Genomic DNA, 19,993 nt, shown 5'->3' on the forward strand with positions numbered 1-19,993 from the left:
TGCAACCTATCTACAAGGAATCTGCAAGTCTTACAGATACCTCCCCCCCCCCCCTCTCCCCTAGCCCTTGGTGCATGGAATTGACAACCAGCTGAGAAATAAGACTTAGTTGAACCATATGTATTGTTCGACGTAGTTGACATGTTCTTGTTCCACTCTGGCCTCTCCCCTGTTCCCCATGATTTGGAGAAAAGTTTGAAAATTCAATGGCTGCGTTGTCACATGTCGAGAGCATGTCTTTAGGCCATGCTGACTTCTTCATATTTATTTATATCTCGGGAAAAGTCTCCTCCTCCAGCCCTCGCACTCTGGACTTGTGTAGTGTGTATAAGTAGTGTATCTATCCTGTTCAACTTTGTTTAGAGAAAGGATGTTTGTTACTTTAAGAATTTACCAAAATTTCCTTGGCCTTCCTCGTCTTCTGGAAGCTTAAGGGGCTGTTTACTTACCGAAAAAAATTTCAGTTTTCTAGTTTTCTTTTTTCCAATTTTCTAAAATTTTCTCACTTTTCTATTTCTAAGAAAATTGCTGAAAAATGAGAAAACATGTTCCAAATTAACTTAAATAAAAAAGTAAAAAATATATATGAACACTTCTAAATTTGAAATATATAGTTTTTTATGTAATCAATGAACAATTATAAATAATGTTATTTTCAACAAAAATTATACTATGAAAATTTGTTTTTAAATTATTTAATTATATTTATATAGTTTTCAATAATTCTATTATATATCAACTTTTATGTATTATTATGTTAACAATTTATTTGTGAATACTTCATTAATATAAAACTTTTAAATTTTATGCGAGTTTGTTTTGTCTTTATTTTAAAATAAATGTATTAATATTAATAATATTAATTGTATTACTATAATAATATTCATGAATTTTCACAAGAAACAATATAATAATATATTATACATATCTTATATAAAAATGTAGTGAATAAAAAGACACTGAATGTGTGTATATTAAGGTTAGAACGTGTGGATATTAGGTTAGAACGTGGGTGTTTTCTGTTTTCTTACATTAGAAAATAATAAAAAGTTGTTTTCCATAGTTTTCTCATTTCCAGTTATAAAGTATTTTCCATTTTTCTAGTTTTCATTTGAGAAAATATGCAAGTTGAACACATATTCAAAATTTTCTATTTTCTAAAAAAAAATTTCTGGAAAACTGTTGAAGTAAAATTTCTTCATCCTTCACCCATATTCAAGTGTGTTCTGTATTAAACCATGGAGGTTTGGTATGTAGGAGGATCGGAAGTTCTTGTATATCAGAGTATAAAATTATATATTTTAACTAAAGTGAATAACTGAAACAACATCTTAAGGCTGCAAAATGTATTCTGGTAACGATAACTCAAACATCTTGTGCATGGTTTGGTTTCCTCTAGTGGTGTCTCTCTGACTTAAAGAAATAATAATTATAAAAACTAGAAAACTTGTTTATTAAAATCAAGTACAGGAACAAAAAGGGAAACTTTTAGTTCTGTGATTCACCGTCGCTGCAGAAGTCAAATTCCTTGAAGTTTTGCTTACTTTCCCTGTCTGAGTATCAGAATCAATGTCCGAAAACGAAGAATACATGGCAAAGACTTTCTTTTTTGGGCCGAGGCAACTCTCTTGTCTTGCGCGCTTTGCAGAGCTCCATCCAATCTTGCAAGGAAGCTTAAAACAGCACCAGAAGATAGACAAAGGGCAACACACACAGAAAAGGCAAGTATTGCACACAAACTCTGCAACTTTTTTGCCAAGTGTTGAATGTTTGCTGCACTCGTGACAAGATGATAAGGAAGATGAAGTCGAAAGTTTGGAATTCGCCATAGTTTGTGTGACAGGAAAAGAATACTTCTACCTTATCTTTCAACCTCCTAACTGTTTTTTGTTCTTTCACTTTTCCACCATGTGTTATGTATAGACTTTTGATCACTTTGTTCATGAGATGGAATGATTCTTCACTCATGGTCCTAGAGCAATTCAACCCAATCTAGATATAGGACTATGCTTAGTAGCTGAACCAAAATTTATAGTATTATTGACCTGTTTTCTTTTCTTAACATGACTAACTTGAAGAAACTTCCCACCGGGAGGCTTCATCTGACCACAAAAAATGATTAAAAAGAGATTGCACGTCTATATTGTAAACAGAAGTATTAACATCGCCTCCATTTGGAACACTGTTATTATTATTGAAATACTAATTGTGTTCCAAATACAATACAGTACTCAGGTGAGAGGGCGAGAGCCTTAGGGGGAAAGCAAAGTAAAAGTGAAAATTTACATTCGAACTCCTAATTTAATGGTAAGCATGACCTAAAGTGAAATAGCAAAACTTGTCCCAACACTTGAGCCAACTTGCACCGCCATGCACAGAACACATACCAACTAATGTCAACAATCGATCTTGTGGAACAAACTACTACTACAATTACAACACAGTACCATTTAAATTAAACAAATTCTCCATATATAAACATCAGCAGAGAACAAAATGGACTACGCATGCCCTTTAAAGTCATGCAAACGATGCAAGACCGCCTCATACATTAGTACTGAATATCACAACTCGGCGATGAAAAAGGGCAATTAAGTAGCAGGAAACATGTATTCATAACTATGCTTGGAATTATTAGCTGAGTAGACAATGCATATTAAAATGTATAATAATAATCAACTTATAATGTGCAAGGTATCCAACTTTATCTCCTTTCAGCTGATATTCCATTCAGAATGAGGTGAATCAGGTCAAACAGCAGATTACCAATTTAAATCTAAGTAGCCCATTATATTATATGAAAAGTCGAAGTAACTGCAGGTGTACTAGACTTGAATCATGAAGGCAATGAAGCTCCGTTTTGCAGTGTCTTGGCACGCAGCCTCTCCATAAACTGTGGGTTAGCTCGAAGCCTTTCCTTGACGTATGAAGTACGTGTGTCATGTACCAACTGATTAGCTTTATAAGACTCCTCGAGAAGGGCATATAGAGTCCTAAGGCAGTCCTTCCTGTTCTCTTCCCGATGCTCAAACCTGAATAGATATATAAATTTAGTACAATTATCGAACGCAAATTTCTTACTAGTTCTACATGACTGGATTTGACATCAATCTTGTAGAATAATACTCCCTTCGTCCCCTTTTACTTGTCGCTTTGTCTTTTTACATGTATTTTAAGGTGCATAAAAGATACATCTCCATAAAAAAAAAAAAATTCTTTTCTAAATAAAAGTTTTATTATTTTTATTTTTATTTAAAAAATTCAACAATTTTTTTGTCAAAGTACCGTTTCAATACACCGTTTAACACATGCAATAAGACAAAGCGCCAAGTAAAAGGGTACGGGAACCTTTAAGATTGAATAAAAATTAAGATGAACACACTTTGACGACAATTTCAGTTTTGACTTTTGAGGCCTGGTATATCATCATGGTTTTAGGCAATTAAACTTAAAGGCATCCACAGTGTATTTACAGCGCCATCTGTGGTTGCTATTAGGGTTGATGGACTACTCTTTTACAGATTGGCTACTTCAGATTATTCGCAGGTAAAGTAATTAGGTCAAGGGAATTCCCACGTACTTCCTACTTTATAACAACAGCCCTAGCCAAAGCGCTAACACCCTTGAGCTTTCATATTAAGTATATCGATCAATACAGAAAAATAGAGTTTTTGGAAATTTGAAATAAAGAAAGAGTAGCCACTAATTTATAGATTGGGATAAAACTAAGACACCACCCTGTAATTTACCCAATGTCTATTAAGTGAACTGCGCGTGATTACCGGAGTTGACAGGCGCCGCTGTTTTAAAAGGCAGAAGTATGGGCACCAACAGTGACGGACACAGAGCCATAATTTAGGGGGGTCCGATTTTATTTTACAAATATTTTAATGTATAAATAATAATAAAAATTAATATAAAAATTAAATTGAAAAGAAAAAAAAATCATAATTTAAATTATGTCTCATTGTTATCAAAAATCAAATTTACTAAAGTAAAAATTAGAAGTGTTTATAATTTTTAAAAACATTTTAAAACCATAAAAGTTGAAAACTTAAAAAATATGCAAGAAATAAGGATAAAAAGCTGAAAAGGAAGGACAAAAAGAGTGAACCAGGTACTGAACCCGGGTGTTCAAGATAGAAAACTTGACATCTAACCAGCTCCACTGCAGTGACAATCACCAAGTATATTACCAGATTAATATTGAGGATTCTAGAGGGGTCAGGGCTCCCCCTGGAACCCCCCCCCCCCCCTGTCTCCGTCTCTGGCCACCAATCTGTTATTTTCAAACTTGCACCAACATTTTTCTAAAATTGACAAACTTTAGCGACCATTATGAATTTTACTCTAAAAGCAGTATAGAAACGATAGATTTGACTCGGTCGATATTACCTCTCACTAGTGATCATTAACTCATCTTTCCCTGGATGGTATCGCTTTCCAACCAATTCCCTGAGACGACGGAATTCATGTTTGTTAAGTTCAAGCTCTTTCACAGTAACACCCATTTTCACTTTCCGATTTTTAGGATGCCACGCATCACTACCAGGAGCGAAGACACATCTTGATTGCCATCTGAGGATTGCTCCCTCTCCTGGTGGATCATCTATATCCTTTTTCGTGTCTGGCTTAGCGTCATCAAACTGAGGTGAGCCCTCTGCTTCCATCAATTTAGCACATTCAAGTACCATCTTATCCTCATACTCCTTAAAAAGCTCATAACCTTTTTCTTCCTCAATTTCACCAGCTTCAATCATGGCTGCTATCTCGTTAAACTTCTTATCAACCTTCTTCTTTATCTCATCTAAAAAAACAGAATTATATGATGCAACTTACATACATAATGCCCCAAAAAAGCTTAAGACACCAAACTGTATTTCCAAACATAAATTCACGATGCTCTGAAATCTGTTTTCAATTATCTTTTTCTAAAGAGGTGAAAGAGAGAGATAAACAGGGACTATTACAATACATTAGAACCACAATGGTATATAATAAAAACCCATATTAGTGCCAACAGAATATGTACAGTGGGTGGAAAAAGAAGGTTAGAGATGAAAGATTTGACAAAATAAGAGAAACAATACTGAATCTGTATAATCATCTAAAGGTTTCCGAGGTCATGATTGCTCTTTGATATAATGGCAAGAGCTTTCTATGTAATTTTTAAATCGAAAAGAAAAAGGAAAGATTAAATTAAATTCCAAATCCTAAGCAACCTTTTAAATAGGTGTTTCCATAAGGAGGATAAACAAAAAATATGCTAATGTCTTGTTCCAAGTAATTAATTGCTCCAAATGCTTTCAACATGACCAAATAAATATTCAAACTTTGCTTTAACAAATGCATGCCTTCAGGTCAATTACTTCGTGATTCTAGGAGCTTTGGCTGCTTATTTGCCTTCAATAATTTCCTCAATCTTCACTTAGAAGGACGCATATATATATATATATATATAACATAAATTAAGAGATTATTAACATGAGAATTGAGCAGGATATTGAATGAAAAAGGAACTGTTACCTTCTAATTCTTCACTAATTTATAGTAAATTCAACAGAAATACAAATTATGTAAAACAATGAACTTACACTGATCTAGCACAGAGTCACATATCCTTTTAGCAAGCACAGGATGAGACAACACTCATACAATAGAAGAAAGAAGTTGGACTACTATGAAGGGAGAACCTACTTCTAAATTTGTAATAAACAACAGAAACAGGACAAAAGCATAGTTGACCATCTATATATATTATATCATGACCAAAACTGTAAACCAGCCCTTAGTCCAGTGACTTCCCACTATTGACAATACCAAACTATACAATATAAATCACACATTTAGAAAAAGAGAACAAGAGAGCAGAAACAAAATACGGTAGCCTACACAAATATACCTGGAAGGAGCTTATCCCAATTGAGCATATCCTCCAAAATCGCTTCACACTCCTTTGTATCCTTAAGTAAACCATGCTCAACACCTTCCCTAACCAACTCCTCCCATTTCTTATCATCCATGTTAAATAACTCATCTTTAGACATTTTACGCTTCACAATATCCATCGCATCGTATAAATCATCAATCTCTTCATCAGTCTCGTGCATCTCTTCAAAATCAGATTCAAAGTCTTTGTCCTTCACATCCTGTAATGACTGCATCTGGAACTCATCCAGCAGCTCATCGTCTGTGTCCTCGTGCTTGCCAACCAGCTTTCGCTTCAAAACTGCCTCAAATATGTCCGGAAGTGCCTCTTCATCACCTTTAAAGTACTTTTCTATCTTCGCTTTCAGCTCTGCAATACATAATTTGAGTATAACAGCATATCGCTTTCACATACATCTAAATAGACACATATAGATCTCCATAAAAAATATAAATCACAGGATCTTATCTTTTAAAATGTTTAAACACTATTTAACTATGGCACTGTGCTAACGTAGGCCTACTTCGGTGCAGCTGCAACTTGTATGTGCCTTCGGTGCAGCTGCAACTTGTATGTGCCTACATTCCCTATGTTACTCGAACTCAACTAGAAGTGTCCGTTACGAACACGTGTCCAAGTATCAGACTCGGAAACATTTTGAAAAATATACATGTTTTTTGCCTAAAATAAGTGTCCGAGTCCAAGTGTCGGGTGTCCGACACGGGTACGACGCGGGTACTAGAAGGTAAAACAAAGAGTCCGGGTAACATAGTACATTCCTATAATTCAAGTACTACATGATACAATTCTTTCAATTTATTAATAATTCTTTCATATAAAAATGGCATCCAGCCGTAGATATGGCAAACTACATAAATGATTTATTTATCTCTCTTTTTGAAAACTTATTTCCATAGTAGAGAAGAGATTAATTAAAAAGGACAATACTGATAACAATATCAAACCAAATTTCACTCTAGACCAGGTTATGAAAAGGGCTAGCTGTACGGAAACCTTACAACAAGTGTTTGACAATTTGCCCCAAAGAAATTGCATAAATTTATCAAGAACATAACTAAAACATAAATATTAAATCTCAAATTACAGCTCATAAAAACTACAATGCAGCTGTTTGTCAAAATGCCCAAGAAAGATCACATAAATTTATCAAACACGTTACAATCAAAACATAAAACTGAACTCAAATCAGTACTTACACATAACCCAACTCAGCTGTTTGTCAAAATGCCCAAAAGAAATGTACCAATATTATCAATTTACACATACATAAAAATATTACTCTAGTTTTGTATAGGTACCTTTATTACTAACATCTTCAACACCATCAAGAACAGCAAGCTTCTTCTTCTCAGAGTCGTCTAAGCCACTTGCCTCAGGAACAGAGCTAACATTATTGTTACTGTCATTTTCAGAAGAGAAAGATCGGAACTTTGTGAGTATAGGTGAAGATATGAAAAAACTGGCATCTGGGTTTGGTTTGTTTAAGTGAAAAGATTGAAAATGAGGTGGATTCTTGAAATTATTACGATGGTGATTTCGAGTGAAATGTGTGAGATTTCGAAGCAAAACTCGTTTCATGGCGATCTATTTTTATTTTCTGACTAGGGTTTCTTTGGGTTTTTGACGTGTGAGATTATACGAGTACTGTAAATGAGGCCCGGTTTGGCATTTCATCAAATAATGAATGCCCCAAACAATGACCCTGAATCTGTCGATAACGCTGTGTTCCGGAAGTTCAGAAAAAAAAGAAAAGAATTGAAAATGGTTAATTTTCTTTTTTTTTTGAAATAAAATGGTTAATTTTCTTTTCTCTCACAATCTTTCCAAAAGTGCAAAAAAATTTTTGGAGACAAATATAAAGAGAATTTCTTTCTTAATCTTTAGCCTTCTTTTCTTTTCTTTCCAAAAAAATCATTGTGGAATAAGTGATGGAAATATATGCTTGAACTTTTTTTTCTTTTCTCTCCAAAAAATGTTTCTGGAACACTGTGTAAATGTTTGTGTTTCCGAATTTAAGGTAAAAAAGAAAATAATAGAAAATAACCTATTTTCTTTTCTCTCCTAATCTTTCCAAAAGTAGGAAGAAGATTTTGAAGAAAAATATAAAGAAAACTTCTTCCCAAATCTGCAGATTTCTTTTCATTTCTTTTATAAAAGGTTAGCAGATTAGCTAACCTTTCATCAAAATTAATAATGGTCAGCAGATTTTGGAGACAAAAATAAAAAAAACTTATTCCCAAATTTGCAGTTTTCTAACCATGCCTTCATCAATTTTTTATAAATATCGGTTTTCTAACTGGGCTTCGTAGGTGGGCCGTGGGCCTGTGATTTCTTTTCAAGCAATGCATTGTATATATGCGTTAAAGGAAAAAATGCATTAAGAAACTGCGTTTAGCAGTAAAAACCCATTATTAAAATGCGTTTTTCTAAAAAGAAATTAACTTTTATTCTTAAATTAAATATTTTAAAATTATTAGAAACTTAAAATATAATTATGTTTTTTTAAAAACGCATATAAAAAAAGTATTTTTCAGTGATACAAAGTGCCATATTTTAGCTCCCCTGAGATTTTGGATCTTTTCTTCTCAAATTGTAATATTATGACCAACACTTGAATCCATGGCCGTCTTTCTTCTAAAATTCACCAATTTTACCTATTAATTATACGATTAAATATTTCAATATGTTCTACCGATTCGATTTTATAATCCGATCAATCACTGTATTTTTTTCTTAAATTCTTTTATATAGTTTAATAAGTTAATTGTTTTTATATTTTACTAAACACATCCGATTAATCAATCCGACTAATCACTGATTATCCGAAAAGGTTACTCAACCGAATAATGTCGATTTTCTGCTTTTTAGAAAAATGGTGTTGTCACATTATAATTTAAATAATTCTTTATCTATGTATTGTTAGGGTTGTCGATAGATCAGAAGTCCGACCGATCCCGTCCGACCCGATCCTAATTAGGTTGATATGGATTGTATAAAAATGAAATGGATCAGATAAGGATCTGATTCATTAAGAAGTTGGATTTTTACTCATTTGATCCTATATAAACCTGATCTGAACTACTAAAATTCTATATTTATAAAGTTTATATTTTAATAAAATTTAACTATAATAAATCGATATAATTTACTTTTATATGTATCCACATTCTCATTTATAAAGTTATTTTATTATATTTTCGCACAAACTATAATTTTATCATATTATAATTTTCTGTATAAAATTAAGTCTCAACGAGAGAATCCGTGTTTTACAACCAATCATAAAATTAATGTTGGACCAATGTTATCATTATTCAAATGAGCGAATAATGTGTGTCGAAAATTATGTTTATATATAGTGTTTTATTCGCAATTCACAAAATTTTACTATTTTAATTTATGAAATTGAAAAATATAATTAATTTTCATATATTTCTCAAATTATATTGTTATATTTTTTTTATTTATTTCTAGTTATTTTAATCTCAAAAAATTTCACCTATTTTCAAATATTTTTAATTTTCACAACAAGTATGACTATATTATAGCTTTTTTGTACTTATGTTTATTATATTATTAAACCTCGTTAAATTAAATATTATTGATCTCAAAAAATTTAAATGGACTCGGAGGTCCGATCCGGTAATTCAAAATTCAAATAGAATTGGATATGAATTATGTTATTAAAAATCCGAAAGCGATCCGATCTGAATTTGATCCAACAAATTTTAATGGATGCAGATTTAGTTAAATCGAATCCAAATCTGACCCGTTGACAAGCCCATGTATTTTTATGATTTGATTGGCGGTATGAATACTACTCAATATAATATTTAATATTATTATATAAAAATTAGTAATTACACAAAACTCTCGTAGATATATTAACTTTACAATATTTATTCTTTTTACATTTTTAACAACTTCCAATAGATTATTTTTTATTAATATGGATTAGAAGTTTTTTCTTTTAAAGGGTGTATCTTCTTTTTTTTCCACTTGTTCTCGTAATTTAATTTATATTTTTCTTGAACTAAATTGAGCATTATTTCAATTACTTTTGACTAATAGTTTACTATGTCGCGCTCGCATCGGCATTTTAAACGTACTTTTAAATATAATAAAAAAATAAAATTATTTGAATTTCTGTTGTGGATATGTTGTGAACTTGATGATTTCATTAACAAAACACCTTAGACTCATTACAGTCCCGACGGATGACTCATTATAGTCCCAACGGATAATGATCTATTATCCATCGAGTGAGTAGCTTATGTAATAATAAGTCTGTAGCACATTTCTGCATACATCTTTGTATAGATTCTGTAGTAGCATATAAGTCATGTTGACTTTAATTAGATATGCAGAATAGGTTGATTAAATATACATAATTGATGTCTTGTAATTTTGCATAAATGAAATGAAGTCAAGTGCCAAATAGCTACTCGACGGATGATCAACAAAGCTACTCGACGGATGATCAACAAGACAACTCGACGGATGATCATGTACTCAACGGATAATCAATTCAAATATCCGTTGACAGTGACAACACAGTCACATGCATCGAGTGTATGCAAAAGGAATGTGGAATCCTGTTCAACTGGGTTTTAGAGAACAAATAAGCATTGCCATTTCCATGCTATTATGAAGATATTCAAAGATGCTGGAATAGAGTAATTCAAAGACTTGTGTTTTTAATTACTTGTGTTTTGATTCATTCTAAGTTATTATTCCACACTCTGTAAATCAATTCACACAGATATATTCTAAGTTAGAACACTTTTAAACCAAGAAAAAGTTTCAAGAATTCCATTCAACCCCCCTTCTGTAATTCTTGTTGCATTGTTAGGGACTAACAATTGGTATCAGAGCAAGCTCTTGATAAAAAAAAGAGTTTAAAGATCGCAACAAAACAGCAAGATGAACAAGAAGGATGTTGGAGTCAAGATTCCTTTTCTGGACAAAGACAACTACCATCACTGGAAGGTAAAGATGCATCTTCATTTACTTTCTCAAGATGAGGCCTATGTAGACTGCATAGAGAGAGGCCCTCATGTACCAATGAGAGCTGCAACTGGAAATTAACCATCTGTCCCCAAGCCAAGGCATGAATGGTCTGATCCTGATATTGAACAAGTCATGAAGGATAAGAAGGCCATGAATATTATGTGCAATGGAGTTGATGGTGACATGTTTGACAACATCATCAATTGCAAAACTGCCAAGGAAGTGTGGGATACTATACAGATTATCTGTGATGGCACTGAACAAGTTAGAGAAAACAAGATGCAGCTGCTAATTCAGCAATATGAGCACTTTCATAGTGAAGACAGTGAGTCTCTCACTGACATTTTTAGTAGATTTCAAAAACTGCTAAATGCTCTGAAGTTGCATGGAAGGGTCTATCAGACAAAAGACTCCAATCTTAAGTTCCTTAGATCTCTTCCAAAAGAATGGAAACCTATGATAGTCTCATTGAGAAACTCTCAAGATTACAAGGAGTTTACTTTGGAGAGACTGTATGGCATCCTGAAAACTTATGAGCTTGAAATAGAGCAAGATAAGAGGATGGAGAGATGAAAGAAGAAAGGAGGATCCATTGCAATAGTTGCTGAGTCAGAGAAAGAGAAGGAGATGAAGATGGAAGCTGTTGAATTAACTTCAAAGGTCTGTGAAAACAAGGGCAAGGGGCTGGTAGCAGAAAATGAAGATTCTTTGAGCTAAGATGACATGGAAGATATTGATGAACATCTAGCATTTCTTTCCAGAAGATTTGCCAAGCTCAAGTTCAAGAAGAACTTTGGAGCAGCTAAGCCAAATAGAAACATGGTGGATAAATCAAAATTCAAATGTTTCAAATGTGGCTTGGCAGGGCACTTTGCCAGTGAGTGTAGAAAGTCAGATTCCAACAAGAAAAAGTTTGAGCTTGTGGATTATGAACAGAAATACTTTGAGTTGCTCAAACAAAAGGAAAGGGCTTTCATTACACAAGAAAATGACTGGGCAGCAGATGGTCTGGATGAGGATGAGGATGTCAGCTATGTCAATCTAGCCCTAATGGCCAAGTCTGATGAAACAGAGACAAGTTCTTGAAGTAATCAGGTAATCACCACTAACCTTGTACATTTATCTAAAGCTGAGTGTAATGATGCAATAAATGATATGTCTATAAAATTATATCATTTACGTGTTACACTTAAGTGTCTTACTAAGGAAAATGCTAAAATCAAAGAAAACAATTTGTTTTTAAGTGAGAGAAATAATGTGCTAGAGTCTCAGTTCATTGAATTTGAAAAATTGAGAATTGAGTGTAAAATTGCTAAGGATGAATTAGCTGAGTCCTTAAAGAAAGAAGAGATCTTGAAGAAACAGCTTGAACGAGAACAGGAGGTGATTAAGGCATGGAAAACATCTAGAGATGTTCATGCTCAAATCACCAAAGTTTAAGGTATCGAGTCCTTTTGTGATGCAGCCTGGAAGAAGAATAAGGAGAAGCTAGAATCCAACTTGGTTAAAGGATTGCTAACAGATGTAGACTCGACGGATGATGAGAATCATCCGTCGGATAACAAAAAGGGTTATCCGTCGAGTGATATAAATCCTCATCCGTCGACTGTGAGCAAGCCTGTGAGTCAGGCCAAACTTATTAAGTTTAATGAGAGATGTGGATCAGTTTCCAAGAATTTTGTTCCAGGAGAAACCAGTAAAGTGAAGAAGGAGAAAAAGGCTAATGTTGGTCATATGACAGTCAAGCAGTTGAGTGACAGACTGGAGAAATTTGAGGTTAAAACAGATGCTAAAAAGAAAAATAATAGAAATGGTAAAGTAGGAATTAACAAGCATAACAACTACACACCTGATAATTATGCTCCCAGAAAAATCTGTGTCAAGTTTGGTAGTGTAAATCACTTGTCTGTTAATTGCAAATCTGCCATGCCTACTTCCATATATGTGCCACCTCATTTTCCCAACATGAATACCATGCCTTCTATGCCTATGAATGCTATGTCTGCACAAAATATGAATGCACAATTTGCTAATATGTCATTTGCCCCTTATTATGCTGCATTTAGTATGCCACAAATGCCATTTAGCATGCCTTACTGGAATAACATGTTTACTAATGGCATGTCATTCTCTGTTAATCAAAATATGCATGATAATTCTGCTGTAATGAATGGTTTCAAAGGTCCAACTCAAATGACTAAGGATGAATCTGATATTCCCAAGTCAAATGAGATCAAACCTAAGAAACAGAAAAAGAAAGCTAACAAGGCAGGACCCAAGGAAACTTGGGTACCAAAATCAACTTGATTTGATTTTGATGTGTGCAGGAAAACAGAAAGAATCTATGGTACTTGGATAGTAGCTGTTCAAGACACATGACTAGTGATTCTACCCTGCTCACAAAGTTCAAGGAGAGAGCTGGCCCAAGTATTACTTTTGGAGATGATAGCAAGGGTTATACTGTGGGATATGGCTTGATTTCAAAAGACAATGTCATCATTGAAGAGGTTGCCTTAGTGGATGGTCTCAAGCACAATTTGTTGAGTATCAGCCAACTTTGTGATAAAGGCAATTCAGTAACCTTCAACTCAGAAGCCTGTGTTGTGACAAACAAAAGAAGCAACAAAGTGGTTCTCACTGGAGTGAGAAAAGGAAATGTGTACCTAGCTGACTTTAACTCATCAAATGCAGAATCTGTTACTTGTCTTCTCAGTAAAGCAAGTCAGGATGAAAGTTGGTTATGGCACAAGAAGCTATCCCATCTAAACTTCAAGACCATGAATGAACTTGTAAAGAAAGAACTGGTTAGAGGCATTCCTCAAGTGGAGTTTTCTAAGGATGGATTGTGTGATGCCTTCCAAAAAGGAAAGCAGATCAAAGCATCATTCAGAAAGAAGCTTGATTCATCAATTGAAGAACCTTTGCAACTGCTACACATGGATTTATTTGGACCAGTCAATGTATTTTCAATTTCAAGGTAAAGATTTTGCTTAGTAATTGTTGATGATTTCTCGAAGTTCTCGTGGACATATTTCCTAAAGTCTAAAGATGAGGCTAGTGAAATCATTATCAATCACATAAGGGAAGTCAATAATCATCCTGATTTCAAAGTTTGAAGAATCAAGAGTGACAATGGAACTGAGTTCAAGAATTCCACTATGAGAGCATTCATGAGTTTTCAGCAGCAAGAACTCCACAAAAAAATGGAGTTGTAGAAAAGAAGAACAAATCACTTATTGAAGCTGCAAGGACAATGCTTGAAGAGTCTAAGTTACCAACATATTTCTGGGCTGAAGCTGTAAATACTGCATGCTACACTCAGAATATTTCTCTGGTTAATCAAGCAAAATGCATGACTCCCTATCAATTGTTCAAGAACAAGAAGCCAACTCTTAATTTCCTCCATGTCTTTGGCTGCAAATGTTATATCTTGAGAAATCAAACTGATCAGAATGGGAAGTTTGATGCTAAAGTAGATGAAGGAATTTTTGTTGGATATGCTGTTGGTAAAGCATACAGAGTCTACAATCTGAGAACCAACATTGTTGTGGAATCAATACATGTTGTGTTTGATGATAAAAAGATTGAAGGACTACAAGATGGAGATTACCATGAGAGCCTCAAATTTGACAATATGGAGATGGTTAGTGATGACAATGATGATGAAAGTGATCACGAAACTATTACTAAGGATAGTGCAGGAAAATCTACCTCCAATGAAGCTGTTAACTCAACATCCGTCGAGTTACAAAATGCATCATCCGTCGGTAAACAACCTGCATCATCCGTCGAGAAACAACCAGCCTCATCCGTCGGTACTCAAAATTCACCATCCGTCGGGTTATCACAAAGAGCTGAAAGTCAGAATATATCACTTTCAGAAAACACAACTTTTATATAAATATTATAAATAGGGGTAGTGTAGTCTTTTCATGAGACTTTTTAATCTCAAAATATTATCCCCTTGTTGTGCTATTATATATAGAAGAGATTACCTCTGTCTCATTCCAAGTCAAATTATTTAAATAATTAAAGAAAGTTAACACATATGCTGTGACGCCCTCAATCTCGGGGTTAGGAAATGAGGACTCACATACCTCTAATCTAATAATTAAATATGCATAAACCCCGATTATCTACTAACAGGATCAACATGATAAAGTATGAGATAAGATCACAACTACCAATCATAAAATATAACTTACAAACCCAAAATATTATTAGATAACCAATCATCGATTCCGGCTGGGAACCGACAGATAACCCATTGTATCTTTATACACTTCTTTCTAGGCGCGAGCTCACTCATGATTACCACTACCTGCTCTGGCAACCGGAAGCCCTCAACATGGTAGGGACCACCAGGTACGCTCTTACGAGCAGTGCGCCTAAGCCTGACCATCTTCTTGCTTAACTGCCATGGTTAGATTAAGTCAAAACAAATGAGTATAAAACTCAGCAAGTAACTATATAGCAGTTCTACAAAATCAAATCACAATATGCTTTAACAAACTAGGGCATTCTACTTTATTTAATCTAGGTGGCAGATTTCCATCTTTTTGGGTTAAGGAAAAGTTTCTAAAGAATAGTATGGGGCTTTCAAGGAACAAGGCTCAAAGCAGGACGAAAGCCGACATTCATCACAAATCATTGCAGGATCAAAATAGATCTTTTGATAGGGGAAAGCAACAGTATTTCAAGATATAGAATCAATCATATGATCAACAATTTCAAGAATCAGGGTTCTCGAACTTTAAGCTCCACAATAACATAATCAACTCTTTTCAAGGCAATATAAACCATTTTCATTTTCAAAATCAATTTACTGAACAAAAGTTTCAGTTCCCTTTTAAATAATCAATTAGAACCCCTGATTGGATCACTTTATCTTTCCATTTCATTATATACGGGTGATCAGCCCGTATCGACCTCCATTCCGGTCTTTAAGGTACCAATCGGCATAATTTCAGCCTTAAGTTGGACTAGCCCCGCTAGCCTCTTACCATGACTGGACTAGTCCCACTAGCCTCTTACGTCCCAATCCAATCCATCAGAAAATCATTTGGAAAACCTTGAGTTGGAAAAGCAATTAGGATTTCTAAAATTCATTTTATCATTACCAAGCATTTGAAATCATTCGGACTTTTTCAAGTCAAAACTCATTCTTAATTCAGATTTTAAGGAAACAAAGTTCAGGGAGTGATTCAAAGATACGCAAGGAACAATTCATAAGAATTCTGTATCAAGGAAAGCAAGGCACTAAATTAGAAGGATCAGCATTGATTTAGGGATCAATAGGGTGATTAAGAGAAACAGGATATCATTAAACAGGGTTAACAAAGATAATTAAAAGGTTCAATATAATTCATGGCTTAATAGGTAACTTGAACAGAAAAGATAGATTATCAAAGGATGAAATCAATAGGCTTATCAATAACAGGTTATCAAGAACAAGGGTACTTCAAATCAATATCAGGGTTTCATAAAATGAGGGTTTCATACTTAAACAGTTCAATACTCTACATGGTATGAACAACATTCTCTTTATAACCATTTACACAAGTAATCAGAGTTACTTGCCTGAATTTGCTTTCCTGAAGGTTGAACTACTGCCACCTAGTAAATCCTTTCTTTTCCTAGCCTGAATGCCCTCACGCTCCGAATCTACAATAAAACCAAAATCGTAATCAGATTCTCAACTCTCGTTCCCGGAACGATCACTCTAAACAATAACTCGATTATATCTTTGACTCGAGTATACGAATATAGCTTATACATATAAGCACATAGCACATAGCATATAGCATATCCCTTTCTCGTAGCTTTTATACCCTTATATACTTAACAATCAAAGTGTACTCGCTTAACCTTGGCTATTTCTCAAATCACACTAATATAACTCGTACGAGTACAAGATTTATTCGTAACCAAAAATTTACGTCCATAACTATCACTTATATCTTTTAAAATCATTCAACTTAGTTCCCTTTTTCCTTTGCTCCTTAATTCGAACCACAATTATATATATATACAATCAAATTTCTCAAAATTACACCATGCATCCTTAATCATAGCATAATCCAACAATTAAACTAACATCTCATTTTATCAACAATAATTCGAACCAAATCATACATACATGCTTGCATGAAATTCAATTTCAACTCATCATTATATCAAACACTTCATTTTCATCAAGTAAACCAACTAAATTCCTTAACACAATCGAATTTCACCTAAATCACAACATGCATCCACTTATTTATCAAATTAAATCCTTTTTAACTGAATTCCCATTCGGCAAAAACTCAAATTTACATCTCAAGGGCAAATCAATGACATGCATATCTTGATCTTCTTTAAAACTAACATGCAATCATTTTTATGCCATATAAACTTAGTATTTACCAAGATTATCTCACAAAAATCAAATTCCTCTTCTTAATTAGCAAAAAGGCGAAGCAAAAATCCACATGCAAACCTTAATTTTTGATTTTCTAAGCAACAATCATTTGCACACATTCATTTACTTCCTAACACAATTTATTGGAATCATTTTATCAAGCACACACTCGATTTTCATCAAAGAAATAAAACCCTTTTCCAAATCTTCAAGAAATCATAACATGCAAAGCTAAAATCAAATGATCACACCATGGAAAATCCACCGGCTCTCCTTTGGATCATGGCCGGTGGTGGCCAAACTCGAGAGAGCCCATAATGGGTCTCTTCTCGAGTTTATGACCTCCAAACATGCTTGAATTCACTCTCATGGTTATGCATCAAGAAATGGTTTTTCTTGAACACTACCATAATGATTAACCCATAAAACTTTTATAATTACTTACATGCAAATAGGAATCGAAGTGTATACCGAAAATAACAACTAAAGGTAGCAATATCTTTGTGTTTGAGTATGTTTTGATGGTTGCATGCAAGTGAGAGAGGTGAGAGATGAGAGAGACGCGAGAGAGTGAGAGAGAGTGTTCGAGAGAGAGAGGAAAGAAAAGAGAAGAGAGGAAAGAGTGAGTGCACGGGAAAGAAAAAGAAAATGGGAGAGGGAGGGGTGATTTTATACTCCACCAAAGCAAGGGCAAAATGGTAATCTATTAATTCCTTTTTGGCTCACACATTCTTTCTCTTTTTACTCAAATGCAACAAAATTCAAATATAAAATATATCTCTCTCGGAAAGTCGAGAATTATCGAAAATGACAATTTTAACACGTAGGTCTCGAAATTAGCTTTTTATCCATTACTCATAATAAGAATTTGAGCGAACGGTTGATTTTATATGAATTTCGCAAACTTGCTTTAATAAATACATTTTTCACATAAAATCAATTTAAAAATGCAAAGATCAACTATCTTCACTCATCATTTTTAAAAAGTCTCTAGGACCACTACGAAGATAACAAAACAAATCCCATGTTTTTATCTTACTCGAATGATTTTATAAAAATGCGCGAAGGTTAATTAAACCTTTATTTAAATCACGTAATTCCTTTAAAATTCACAAAATTGACACAGAACACATAGTCATGCACTCAGTCAAGCAATCACACATATACAGTCACATAACGACTCAGGTCTGATCATAGAATCTATCCCTCTTTAATCTTTATCCTCTTTTACGCGTACCGGGTCACGTTCAGCCTGACGGCCCGACGCTCAGCGTTTCGATTACGCTTCTCAATGTCTTTACCAATCAACATGTCACTTAGGACGAAATACTTTATTTACTCATTCATTTCATTCAATCACACATAATTCACATTTTATATTCTTCAACTCCATATTAGGGCGGGTTCCGTTCTACCTGACGGCCCGACACCACAGCTTATCTTTTAAGCTGACTCTTTAAATTGGAACGTTTTTTATCCACGCTCCTAAACTCTAGTATACAGATAAGACAAATAATCATCACTTAGTCACATAATTATAATCACATCACATAACACATACTTTATTCACTTAATTACGTCACAAAATTCTCAGTCATCACAATCTACCCTCCTTAAAAGGATTCTGTCCCCAGAATCTAATCTAAGCAAATAGATGGGGATACTTTTCTTTCATTTCGCTTTCTAATTCCCAAGTCTATTCTTCGACTAATGGATTTCTCCACAATACTCTAACTAGAGGTACAACTTTATTTCTAAGCGTCCTTTCTTTTCGATCCAAAATTCGCACTGGTTGTTCCACATAGGACAAATCTGGTTGGATTTCCACTGGTTCCAACTCGATCACATGGCTCGCATCAGCATTATACTTCTTCAGGAGAGATACATGAAACACATTGTGCAGATGTTGCATTTGCGGCGGCGGCGCCAATTCATATGCCACTTTCCCAACTTGTCGCAATACTTCAAATGGTCCAATGTACCTTGGACTCAACTTTCCTTTCTTTCCGAAACGAGTTAAACCTTTCCAAGGAGGTATCTTTAACAAGACTTTGTCTCCAGTTTCGAATTGCACATCTTTCCGTTCTTGATTTGCGTACTTTGCCTGTCGATCTTGAGCTGCAATTAATCTCTTTTGAATCATTTCAACCTTTTCCTTCGTTTGCTGAACTAGCTTTGGGCCAATTAACTTGCGCTCACCAACTTTGTCCCAATAAGTAGAGGATCTACACTTTCTTCCGTACAACGCTTCATAAGGTGGTATGCCAATACTCGCGTGATAACTGTTGTTGTAGGAAAACTCAATTAAGGGCAAATGATCGTCCCAATTTCCTTTGAAATCTATTGCACAGGTTCGCAATATATCTTCAATCGTCTGAATTGTCTTTTCACTTTGTCCGTCTGTCTACAGATGATATGCCGTACTCATTTTCAGTTTCGTTCCCAAATGATCATGGAATTGTCGCCAAAACCTTGAAATAAACCTTGGATCTCTATCAGACACGATAGATACAGGAACTCCATGACGCATCACGATCTCATCCAGATACAATTTGACCAACCTCTCTAATGAAAACCTTTCGCTTATCGGCAAGAAATGTGCTGACTTTGTCAACCGATCGATTACCACC

General features: G+C 34.3%; 1 protein-coding gene across 1 annotated transcript; it reads right to left on the reverse strand.

The window, feature by feature from the left end:
• Positions 1 to 2,654: 2,654 nt before the first annotated feature.
• On the reverse strand, positions 2,655 to 7,674 carry LOC141713164 (uncharacterized). Its single transcript, XM_074516453.1, has 4 exons — positions 7,249 to 7,674; positions 5,903 to 6,298; positions 4,396 to 4,807; positions 2,655 to 3,032 (listed from the first exon to the last, which is right to left on the reverse strand). The coding sequence occupies exons 1-4, from the start codon at positions 7,526 to 7,528 to the stop codon at positions 2,837 to 2,839; spliced, it is 1,284 nt and encodes a 427-aa protein (XP_074372554.1). The 5' UTR covers positions 7,529 to 7,674; the 3' UTR covers positions 2,655 to 2,836.
• Positions 7,675 to 19,993: the final 12,319 nt, after the last annotated feature.

The sequence above is a fragment of the Apium graveolens genome, chromosome 3 (assembly GCF_009905375.1).
Source record: "Apium graveolens cultivar Ventura chromosome 3, ASM990537v1, whole genome shotgun sequence".
NCBI classification, from domain to species: domain Eukaryota; kingdom Viridiplantae; phylum Streptophyta; class Magnoliopsida; order Apiales; family Apiaceae; genus Apium; species Apium graveolens.

What these genes read in the sequence shown, in the direction of transcription:
- LOC141713164 (XM_074516453.1), bottom strand. Translation starts at nt 7,528, where the DNA reads ATGAAACGAGTTTTGCTTCGAAATCTCACACATTTCACTCGAAATCAC. An exon ending in TGAAGATGTTAGTAATAAAG is followed by an intron (nt 6,299 to 7,248) that starts GTACCTATACAA and finishes TATGTATTGCAG; the next exon opens with AGCTGAAAGCGAAGATAGAA. An exon ending in TTGGGATAAGCTCCTTCCAG is followed by an intron (nt 4,808 to 5,902) that starts GTATATTTGTGT and finishes CTGTTTTTTTAG; the next exon opens with ATGAGATAAAGAAGAAGGTT.